Here is a 10,823-nt window from a genome sequence, read left to right on the forward strand (position 1 = left end):
CCAAGTTTCTCCAGGGACAATGGAATCCTTTATTATACTGTAGTTAAGTGACTTTGGACAACAGTGCCTGATAGATGTGAAGCAAAAAGTTATCTCCACACAAACCATGGCGAAATAATCAGTAATAGAATAGGTCTGGACAACAGAACATAGAGCTCAAATTGAACCGAGGAAAGACGTTGAGAAGAGCCTTAAAAGTAGCGATCAACGAGCCTCGCAGAGAGCTGCAAGATAAGAGCTGGGTGGTACAGACTATGAATATAGTCTGAAGTGCTTTCAAATCTGATACGAGTCAAACGATCCTGCCAGGGTTTCTAACGCTCAATGGTTTTGTGTAAAAATGATGCATTTTTCCATTTCAATATGTAAACAAAATGGCGAGAAATACGACAATAGCCAATTTTTTTTGTCCCTGCTCGTTGAATCAGAACGCTTTTCAGGCTTTAGGCTCAAAATTCCCCTCGTATCAAACCGCAGTATAACGGTAGTCAAGGAAACATGGCAAAGGAGTCTTATTAACAGAGTTTAATGCAGATCCTCAACAGCAGTCCAGCTCGCCATCATACATGTTCTACTATGACCAGTGTTCAGCCGTCCAGCTCAGCTCATGAAAACAAACGAACAAACAAAAAATACTACAAACATGGCAGCTAAAATGGAGTGACGTCTCGTCTTATGCCCCAACTTGGCATGTTGCACAACGATCATCAGTTTGAGCAGAACGGTGAACATGATTTACAGTATAGCAGGAAACCGAACAGAAAAAAAAATTAAATAAACAACAAAAATGAAAATCATGAAAAAGAACACTGCAAAATTGCAAGAAACAGTCGTTGACTAAACAGACAGCAGTAGGCCGAACATGCAATGCATCTTTATGAGGTCTGACTAGTTTGTTCGTGGACATCATTAAAAGTGCAAAAAATAACCTAAAAACAATTTCGCTGTAATAACTTTAGTTGCCTTACTAACTCTGAAATACACCACAACATTAAAATACGGGTCTGCCGCCCCATGTTAAATACAGAGGAAAATGTCTCGATTGGATGGAAGCTGGTCCACAGACCAGTGACCTAAACTTCAAAAGACTTAAAAGATTATTCATGATGGACTTGCTATTCATGAGGAATTGTGACCAACTGCTCTTGACTTCGGAGCAAAGGACATTTAACAGCTTTCATGAGGGTGCAGTTGAGGGCGAGGTATGGACCCAATAGTCATCCGTTTACACGTGGTGCCAATATTTTCAGGTGTTCAAAAACATAATAAAAACTACAACTCGAGTGACATTAACTTAGCGGACTCGAATCTCTAGCTACTCATACAGTATGCTAGTACAGACTTAAAAAAAAAAAAAAACCTCCAACAAGGTAAGGAGCGGAAAAATTAAAACAAACATATCTTTACAGAGGACAACGACAGAGAACATGTAAACAAACATTCCCACTAGAACATGGTGACTAGCTTGAGCTCTCTTCTCTATATAATTTTTTTTTTCTCTCTCAATATCCTCACTATGGGCAACAATCTTCTGGAGTGGGGGATTTTTACGTCCGTGTCTTAACACCCAGTCTAATTTGGTTTCTTTCTGATGCTCCAGTCATTGGCAGTCCAATGCTGGTTCTCCTTGATCGACAGTCTTTCACAGTCGCGGTTACTAGGTCCTCTTTTTTTTTTTTTTTTTTTTTTTAATCTCTACGATTCCACACAACAAACACACCTCCACTGTAGGCTAACCATATTTCTTTTGAGTCATTCGATCTCACGAGTTACAATCACTCTCTTCCTAACCCACTCACTTTCATTCTCCTTCTGCCATCTTTTCTTGCAGGCAGTCCTCTTTCTCAGTCCTTCCTGTTTACTTTCCTCATTCATTCACTGTCTGTTTTTCCTCTCTCCACTCTCTCGTGCTGCAGTGTGGTTGGGACATGCTCCTTTCGCTCTAGCAGGCCCGAAAGCCTGGGGTGCTAGTTGAATCCCAGCCCAGCGCCCTTGGGCCTTTGGTGGGCTCGGACGGGCTCAGTGATGCCCCTGCCCTCGGGCCCCAGGCCGGAGCCAGGGTTCCAGCCCATGCTCTGCAGCATACGGTTCCCCATGTTGGAATCTGGAATTGGAGGCGCGTTCTCGCCCACAGGTCCTAGAACCAGGAGAATAAGACAGGAGTCATACTTGTGCAGTGGGAGATTATTGATTTCAGTATCAATGTGATTAACATTTCACATGGAGATATTATGAACCAAAAGCTGAACTATGCAATTCATCTGTATAATTATGATCACTTGGCATAGTCTTTTATCAAAAAAGAGAATATCCTTAACATTGTACATTCAAGTTAATTCGTAAACTGCGACGCTGAAACAACAGTGGCAGATTGTTGGAAAGATACAATGCGTAAATGTGTGGTTGTCTCTGCCCAGTCTATTTCTTACAGCTGAAGGGCCCTTGAGTAAGGCACCTAACCCCTCACTGCTCCCCGAGCGCCACTGGTTGGGCAGGCAGCTCACTGCTCTGGGTTAGTGTGTTCTTCACCTCATTATGTATTCACCGTGTACTGTGTGTGTTTACTAATTCACAAATTGGGTTAAATGCAGAGACCGAATTTCCCTCACAGAATCAAAAAAGTATACACACTACTGTATACTTATTACAGTAGAGGGGCAAAGCAAGGAAATGGTTAAAAAACATACTAATAGGCAAAAACTCTACACTCTACACTTTTTGGACATTGCACTGTTTACGAGGGTATAAAATTGAGCTGCCTGATTGGCCAGTGTGATTGGAAATGCACCTGTGGTGGCCGGGGCCCCCATGGGCGTCGCCTTCCTTCGCCTCTTCACGTCCCCCGTGCATAAGGAGCCTAGGTGACCACTCGTCTGTCTGGGAACACAACAAACAAACAAACAAACAAACAAACAAACAAACAAATAAATAAATACAAACCCAACCATAGCATGAATATAAACATAACCATACAGTTCACCGTTCCGGCAACACTGAACTGGATGTGACGACTCATCCCATCAATGACCCAAGCCCACTTCAGACATTTAGCTGCACTGCCCTCAAATGGTCAGATAGTGCATTACACCCAACTAAGAGTCAATCTGTATCTTCATGCACAATGTTTTTGTACATTTTGTATATACTGCATCTGAGTGTCTAACATCTTCCAACAAGGCGTTTATATGAACATAAAGGGCCAGAACATAACATTAAGGGCCCTAATTTAAATGGTGGGCAAAATGTGAAGTCTATTAAAAAAAAAGACAAAGTTCTTGTGCATGAACTGCTAGTGTATCACCACTGGTCATGTTTGCGGTTAAGGTCTTGTCCATAGTGTTAAATTAGCAAATTGATCTGCTTTGTTATTAAATTTGCTTTGGTTCAAGTTCAAGTTTGCACTTAGCCCATCATTAAAAATCAGAACCTTAAGTGATTCAAGTCAAAAGACTTCCTGTGCAGAGCATTACGGCAGGTGAAGAAAAAGAACTGTCTGTCTGTGAAGCTGCACAGCTGTTGAAGGCAGTAGGCAGCTTCCCAGAGTGCTTTGGGGCAGGTGACCTGACTGAGGGAGGAGGTGCAAAGGTTTTTTCATTATCTTTTTTTGCGGTTAATACCTGCTGGCAGTTTTTAACGAGCAGCTTCTACGGTGCCCCCGATCTGTCCTTGAGTCCCAGTGCAGCTTCAAGTGCAAGCAAGTACAAGCACGTGCACACACACACACACACACACACACACACACACACACACACACACACACACACACACACACAGAGACAGAAAGAAAGAAAGAAAGACAGAAAGAATGAAAAACAAAGAGAAACATTACAAAATATACAGATATAGTGCTTTACGAAGACAGAGTCTAGCTTGTTTCAGTAGTTTGCTTATTGTGTATTGTCTGTAAAATATTGTGTGACCATGAGATACTGTACAATGTGAATATGATCGGCAAGTCATACAATAACTGCTAACTCATCAACTGCTACTACAGAGCTCACAGAAACATAGTTGTACAGCACATTTTAGAAAGACGACAACATGTCACTGACTGATTTAAATGAGTAAGTACTGAGATGAGATACTGGAAACTAAGATGGCATCTCACGCTCGTACCTGGCTATGGTCTCTCCTGGAGGCTGGATTAAACCAGGGTCTGCTGGAGAGAGAGAGAGAGAGAGAGAGAGAGAACAATAATCAACAACAAAAAAAACACAACAACAACGCATTGCATTTTCAATCCACCTCCAACATAAACATCTTTTAATTCATTTTAATTACATTACCCCATCATGGTCGCTTAAAATAATTAAATCAGAAACACTAGCATAATCAACCACTCCATCATTATCTGTAAAACCTATTGGTACTTTGGGGTTAACTGTAACCATTTTCTGAGGCTGTTGAATGGTGCACAGGTGGCCTGTTGATTTGGTGCGTTTTAAACAGCCTCAAAAAATACCAACCTATTAACACCAAGTACGCATTGTGGCTGAAAGAGGAGAGAGAGGACTGAGAGCAACTCACTCATGAGGGTCCTGGGACAGCCGACCCAGTCTGTCCATACAGCCCGGTCCAATAGAGCCGCCCTACAGAGAGAGAGGGAGGGAGGGATGGAGGGAAGGGGGAAGAGAGAAAGAGAGAGGGAGGGAGGGAAGAAGGGAACAGAGAAAGACAGAGTTGGGAGGGGGGGTCTTGTTTGATCTTGGTCTATATTATTAAGCATTAGGGTGGGCTGGTGGTGGTGTACAATTGATTGAAGTTTAATATGATTCAATATCACTAGTTAAAGGAACACGCCAACGTCTTGGGAAATTAGCATATTTGTTGAATGCGTACCCCTGAATTAGACAAGAGGACACGTATCCTTGTCTTCACTGTGCGCGCAATAACCCAGTCGGACACCGTTAGCCTAGCTTAGCATGATTCACTGGAAGTACACCAATTAGCTTACAGTTAGCCTGTTAGTTAGACCATGGGCTCTTCTCATTTTATCTATCCTCCCTTCCTTCCTTCCTCTGTCCTCCAGCTCGTTCCCACTATAAAAAATGATGGGGCAGCAACAATGGGATAGTCTATCCAGTGTTTCGTTATAGATCAGTGGGAACGAGCCGGAAAAGCGAGGACTGAGGATCGAGGAGAGAGGTTGAGAAGGGGCCCATTTAGTCAAGAGGAGGCCTTACCTGTGAATGCTGAGGCCCTGACGGACCAGATGCCCCGCCCTGCAATCGACTCAACCTGGCCTGGAACCCTGGGGAGGGGACAGCAGAGAGACAGTGGGGGTGTGGGTGGGTGAGGGAGGGGAAACGTTTTGGAAGGAGTATGCATGAGCTGACAAGGTAAGCTATGTGTTCAATTCAACTGTTTGCTGGCCTATAGACAAAGCAGAGTGGAATTCAACATATTTACACAAACACACTACGCACATACACACGTGAGTTAACTAGCTATGTGTAAAACTTCTAACACTGCATGTGTGCGTGTACGCACACACACACACACACACACACGCGCACACACCTCTCTGAGCGTCCTTTGACATGATGGGGAAGGATCCGGTGAGGATGCTGTTGAAGACGGGGTCATTGAGGTCGAGCTCCGCCGAGTCCCTCTCCCACCAGGGCACGACGCCCGCAATGCCACACGCTCCGCCAGGCTCACCGTCATAGAACCAGTCGCTCTGCTCGTCATCGCCTAGACAACAGAGGTCAAAGGTCAGGGGAGAAACAATGATGTCACAATGAGATGGAACTGTTTTCACCGAGCCGAAAATCAATAACTTTGTACATGAGAGAAGCATCAATCCATTTCCATATCATATCACCACATATCACAACATACAGGGGCAATAAGGTGACTGCAGACCATGATCATATATATAAATCATTTAGGACACACACATATACAGTATACAGTGAATTCACACAGATACAGATATACACAGATGGAGAGACAGACCCAGCACACGCTTACCTTGCCTCCCCTCGTCATTGGTGAAGAGGCCTCCATCGCTGCTGTTACTCACGCTGCTTGTCTCACTGAGGAGAGGGGGAAGGAGGGAGAAGGAGAGGGGGGTTTAGTTAAGGTCAACACAGCTCATTTCTAGCGTGTGACTCAGCTGTGAGGGCTAAGTCCAGGAGGTATGTATGTCCTTTTTTTCCCTCAGTGATTCTTAGTTGGTGGAATGAGTTACTTCATATTCTAACTATTTTTTATGAAAGTTTTGTTAACCAGTTACTCTCAATGTTTCTTTTTTTTTTTTTTTTTAAATACTCATCTGTTAACCTTGCACTTAATGAATTCATTCTAATACAAAGTTATGGTTTGTATGTTTAGACCTACAGTGTTTGTTAATGATATTGCTGCTAGTATTGTCACAAGAATCCGGTTATAAGTGATGATGGGATAATAAATCTCTTTCTGGGTCCAACGGCTTTCAGACTTTTTCTCCATAGACCGTTTTTTTGCTATTCTGAATAGGCTTTCAGAAAATTGTCATCTTGCACTAAATTGTTAGCCTGATTACCATCGACTTTCAAAGGCTCTGCGAGACTTTAGTCTGACCAACAGCCTGTGCTAAAACGGTTTCTTGCAAGCGCTGGTTGACGCGCCTCCTTTCAGTGCCTCGATTTGCTACTGGTAGATGTCAGAAAGCGGTTTGCCGAGTTTAAACCAATAACAACACTCTTTCCTCTGCCTTGAACACGCCTCTACCCAGAGCCGTTGGAGCTGCTCAAAGTTGATTGGTTCTCGACCAAAGGGGGCAGTTCCGCGGATTTCGGGAACTCAGAAATCCTTCTCAATGAGCAGTTGACCAGACCAGCAGCAAAAGCCTGAAGGCGTTGCGTCACTGGGAGGGCGTGCCAGGCTACTAAATTGTTGCCTCAACCTAAAAAAAATCTTATTTTTTTGCGGAAGCCAGGATGTTACCCTTTAAGATATCATCTGGCTACACAGCTACAGTAATTACCCTGTTGAAGTTTAAAGTTTTTGTTTTGTGCGCGCTAAAACAGAGGTGATGATGACAAAGTTAACAAGTTGCAAAAACCGTCTGGCTGTTGGGCCCGTGACGTCGGACTTAAGAACCGAATAAATGAGAGAGAGGATGAGGGCAAGAGGGAAAGAACTCTGCAGCACACACACACTCTGCTGTGTCAACGGTATCAGAATACCCATAGACAACCTTGATCGACAGCCAAGCGGTCAGTTGATGGCTCCAGTTGGCTAGGCCATATAACCTGCTTTAAACTGTGGGCCTAATCAGTTGCGGAGCTAATTCTAGCAGAACAAATGCCAACGTAAACAGAACAGTTCCCATGGAAACACTTCCCTGTTGGGAGCTGGTCAGGGTCAGAGTAGCAAAGCTGTTCAAGAGCACGAGGTACAGCGACAGGAACAGCAATAACACTAATGACCAAAAAATGTGTGATTTTCCACCACAGATATGGCTCTTGGTCTCTATTAAAACCCACTGTTGCCTAAATTTGGTGTGAATGTTTTTATCAGTCAAATTCACGAACCCTTCGTTGTACCCCTACTGTACATTTTATGTTCGTATATATTGATACTTATTTAACTTACCTAGTTTAACTTTAGGCATTTAGCGCTTTTACCTGAATAAATCTACAAAATAGTTTTGTGTCTGGGCCGGGCTTTCATTTATTTATGAGTTGACTTTTGCTATGTTTTGGGTATATGACTTCAGTTATACAGTATTTCACTTGCAGAAAATCAAGTACAGCTATGTTGGCCCCTGTTGGAACCTGCATATGGGGTTGTTTACAAGCAGGAGGGATAGTTACGTGAGAGTAACTCTTACCTCAAAGATGCCTGAGCTGCAACCACCCACCCAACCAGTTAGACAGAGACAAGAGAGATGCACAGGAAAGGAAGACAACAAAAAAAAAACACTAACCACCTGTCACTCATGTCTTCTCCAGAGCCCTTATGCTCCTCAAAGTCCATCTTGTCCTTGGCCTCGCCTGAGGCCATCCCTTCCTCGCTCTCCACCACCACGCCCTCGTCGGCCACGTCCGACACCAGCTTGTGCGCCGTCAGCTTCCTCTTCTTGACCCCTCCCTTGGCCGCCGCGCCCCCCATGCCCTCGCAGCTCATCGCCAGCAGCCCCCTGGGCAGCGCCATCGGCGGAGGCGGCGCCAGCATGCAGGTGGCGGCGGAGACGTCCTGCGGCGGGTCCACGGCCATGCGCTTGACCTTCCGCCGCCGCCGCAGGCTGCGCATGCCGAGGCTGTCCACGCAACCCCCTCCTCCACCGCCACCGCCGCCGCCGGGCTCCTCGTGCCACAGCGGGCGCTTGCCCCGTCCGTGGGGGTCCCCCCCGAGGAGGGGCGTGCGGCGCTTGGGCCCTAGCTGTTCGTCGGAGTCGCTGTGGTTGTTGTGCGGGTCCCGGGCGTGGTGATGGTTGTGGTGGTGGTTGTTGTGGTGGTTGTTATGGTGGTTGTGGTGCCGTCCGCCCGCCTCGTCGAGGCTGGACTCGGAGCCGTCGCTCAGGTGGCAGGCGTCCCAGGGCGGGTGCGGGTTGTCGGAGCGGCGCTTGCGGCCGCGCCGCTTGCGCGCCTGGCGCTTCAGCAGGCAGCCCACGGCCAGTGCGTGCTCCGCGCCGCCGTCGCCGAATCCGCCCCGCGCCTGCTCCGAGCTCTCCTCCAGGGCCGACACCAGGTCGTGGACCAGCTCGTCCATCGTCCGACCAAAGTGCCTGATGGGAAGAGGAAGGAAACTTATACAGGGCCATCATTTACTTGGCGGGTGCAAAGGGCGAGTCTGTCAACAACCAAAGTTCTTGTGCATGTAATACAGCCAGCGAATGGCATATGGGAGCATTGAGCAGAGCTCATCAATGTTCAGTGCGCTTCAATTTTTTTCCCAATATGTTATACTAGCAAATAGATTTTTTCCAGTAATTAAACTAGCTTCAGTTAAAATTATCACTTTGCCCATCATTCAAAGTATACCTGCTTGTTCTCTCATTGTATGAAATTCATACTTTTTTTACTCCAGTAAAGTAGTACACTTCTGTTCTGTTCAGATGTTAAAGTTTGGTCTAACAAAACACATTTAGGGTTACATTTGTAGCGTCTACACCAGATGGATGACATGCTAACGCGTGTTTAAAATAATCCAATATGACTATCGATACAGAGCAACAGCAGCTCTCCTGAGAGGCTGTGTAATGATACATCTGACACATGCACATAAAAAAAACTCCAGCCAAATAACTTTTCTTTCAGATATCTGTCTTGTCAATGCGAAGAGTGATATCAGGGGCTAGATGAACACCAGCTGATACTACTAGTTACAAAATCGCATAACAGCGGTCTTTCTTTGTTTTGATCCGAGCCCTGTGTCCAAAATGGCTATTATTGCCAAGTCCTCTTCCCTGCATACGACAACACTAACACTCTCAAATAGCGTTTGTAATTTTCTCTGCTGAAATATTTTTCGTCTAGCATAAATAGCATACGAATACTAATTCTAATCTAATCAAATCCATGTCTGAAACTGACCTGCTTTAGAATCCTTTTCATGTAACATTAAGCTACACTGCCAAGCAGTTAGCTAGCTGGTTCAGTCTACAGAGGCTAACTTATAGCTAACAATAACATTCAGACGACAATGTTCGCCTTCAATAAAGACCTACCATTCTTTTTGTTTTAAACCCCGAATATGAAAAATAGTGTTTTAACAAGTGTTTACAATGTCACATAACCAGCCAGTCAGAAAGTGACCTAGTTTATCACTTAAATCCAGACTGAATAACAAGCCAACTTATCGAGAGACCGAGGTTCAGTGACAGCTTTGCCATCACGACAGTTGTCAAATAGTCATTAGCCTAACGGATTTTAACTTACTGGCATAACAAACAAGATTGAGCAGAATGTTATGGAAATTATGTTTACATGATCGTAGCAGACACAAGCAAAATACACAAAATGGCTAACCAGCTTAAAAAAAAAAAAAAAAAAAAAAAAACCTTACGGCTAAACTACACTTAAAATTAACCTGTTCACCACGCGTGAAAAAGCTGATTACCTACCAGCTGGTTCCCGCTTTACCAAGAGTCTTTATGTTTGCTGCACGGAACATTAAAACACAAAAAACCTTATGGTTTTCAGCCAAAAACAATAGACATACAAACAGCTACGGAGGCCACCATTGTGGCTCAAATCTACCTTAGAGGACAAGACATGGCGGAAATGAAAAGTGCAAATTAAAAGTCTTTACGACATCCTATGACGTAACTATTTTCCAAAACAAAAGTATTTTCTGCTGTATAAATCCATAAATCATGTAGGCCTACAAATAGCCAGAAGTTACTGCATATAAAGCACGGATTTGTGTCGATTATAGATTTTTTTTTATTTTTTTATTTACATTTCACGACGGAAATGAAACAAGTGGACTCACTCACGGTGCGTTTTCAGAATTTCTAAGTAGGCAGCCGCCCAGCAGCCAGTGCTTCAATTTGAGAAACCCTGCTCATCCAACACGTTGCTGGCATCAAAACGGCAAAGAGAATGTATGACCATTTTTGTTACTTGTTAATAGCGTTGAAGAAGTAAGGTAATTTAAACACCGGCAGGATGTGTTTCAGTCCGATACATGTGATTGTGATGGTCTACATTTTTCTAAATGTTTGTGGGCAAGCTGGGGTCCTATACACCCAACTACTCAAGTTATTTTCTTGTAGGCTAGCCCCATGCCAGAGTAAACGAACATTTATTTTCAAAAATGTTTCAGCTACTTATGCCTACTTTCATACTATGAAATTCGAGAGATTAATGATTTGATTGTTTTGTGTATTT

General features: G+C 44.3%; 1 protein-coding gene across 3 annotated transcripts; it reads right to left on the bottom strand.

The window, feature by feature from the left end:
- Positions 1 to 510: 510 nt before the first annotated feature.
- Positions 511 to 10,190, bottom strand: gpatch2 (G patch domain containing 2). 3 transcript variants are annotated; one of them, XM_062550645.1, is made up of 10 exons: positions 10,055 to 10,190; positions 7,919 to 8,716; positions 5,974 to 6,038; positions 5,521 to 5,694; positions 5,184 to 5,251; positions 4,528 to 4,589; positions 4,117 to 4,159; positions 3,618 to 3,682; positions 2,789 to 2,877; positions 511 to 2,137 (listed from the first exon to the last, which is right to left on the bottom strand). In XM_062550645.1, exons 1-10 carry the CDS (start codon positions 10,102 to 10,104, stop codon positions 1,968 to 1,970), a joined length of 1,584 nt encoding a protein of 527 aa, XP_062406629.1. In that variant the 5' UTR covers positions 10,105 to 10,190; the 3' UTR covers positions 511 to 1,967. The 3 variants fall into 3 exon arrangements, with proteins under 3 accessions (XP_062406629.1, XP_062406628.1, XP_062406627.1); XM_062550644.1 differs by having other exon boundaries at positions 4,117 to 4,156; positions 7,916 to 8,716; XM_062550643.1 differs by having other exon boundaries at positions 7,916 to 8,716.
- Between the last annotated feature and the right edge of the window lie 633 nt (positions 10,191 to 10,823).

The sequence above is a fragment of the Sardina pilchardus genome, chromosome 12 (genome assembly GCF_963854185.1).
Source record: "Sardina pilchardus chromosome 12, fSarPil1.1, whole genome shotgun sequence".
Classification (NCBI taxonomy): domain Eukaryota; kingdom Metazoa; phylum Chordata; class Actinopteri; order Clupeiformes; family Clupeidae; genus Sardina; species Sardina pilchardus.

Excerpts from the sequence above, each read along its gene's own strand:
- gpatch2 (XM_062550643.1), bottom strand. The coding sequence starts at position 10,104 with ATGTTCCGTGCAGCAAACATAAAGACTCTTGGTAAAGCGGGAACCAGC. Across the intron at positions 5,695-5,973 it reads CAATGACGAGGGGAGGCAAG|GCGATGACGAGCAGAGCGAC; the intron begins GTAAGCGTGTGC and ends TCTGTTGTCTAG. Across the intron at positions 4,590-5,183 it reads CAGGGCCTCAGCATTCACAG|GGCGGCTCTATTGGACCGGG; the intron begins GTAAGGCCTCCT and ends CTCTCTCTGTAG.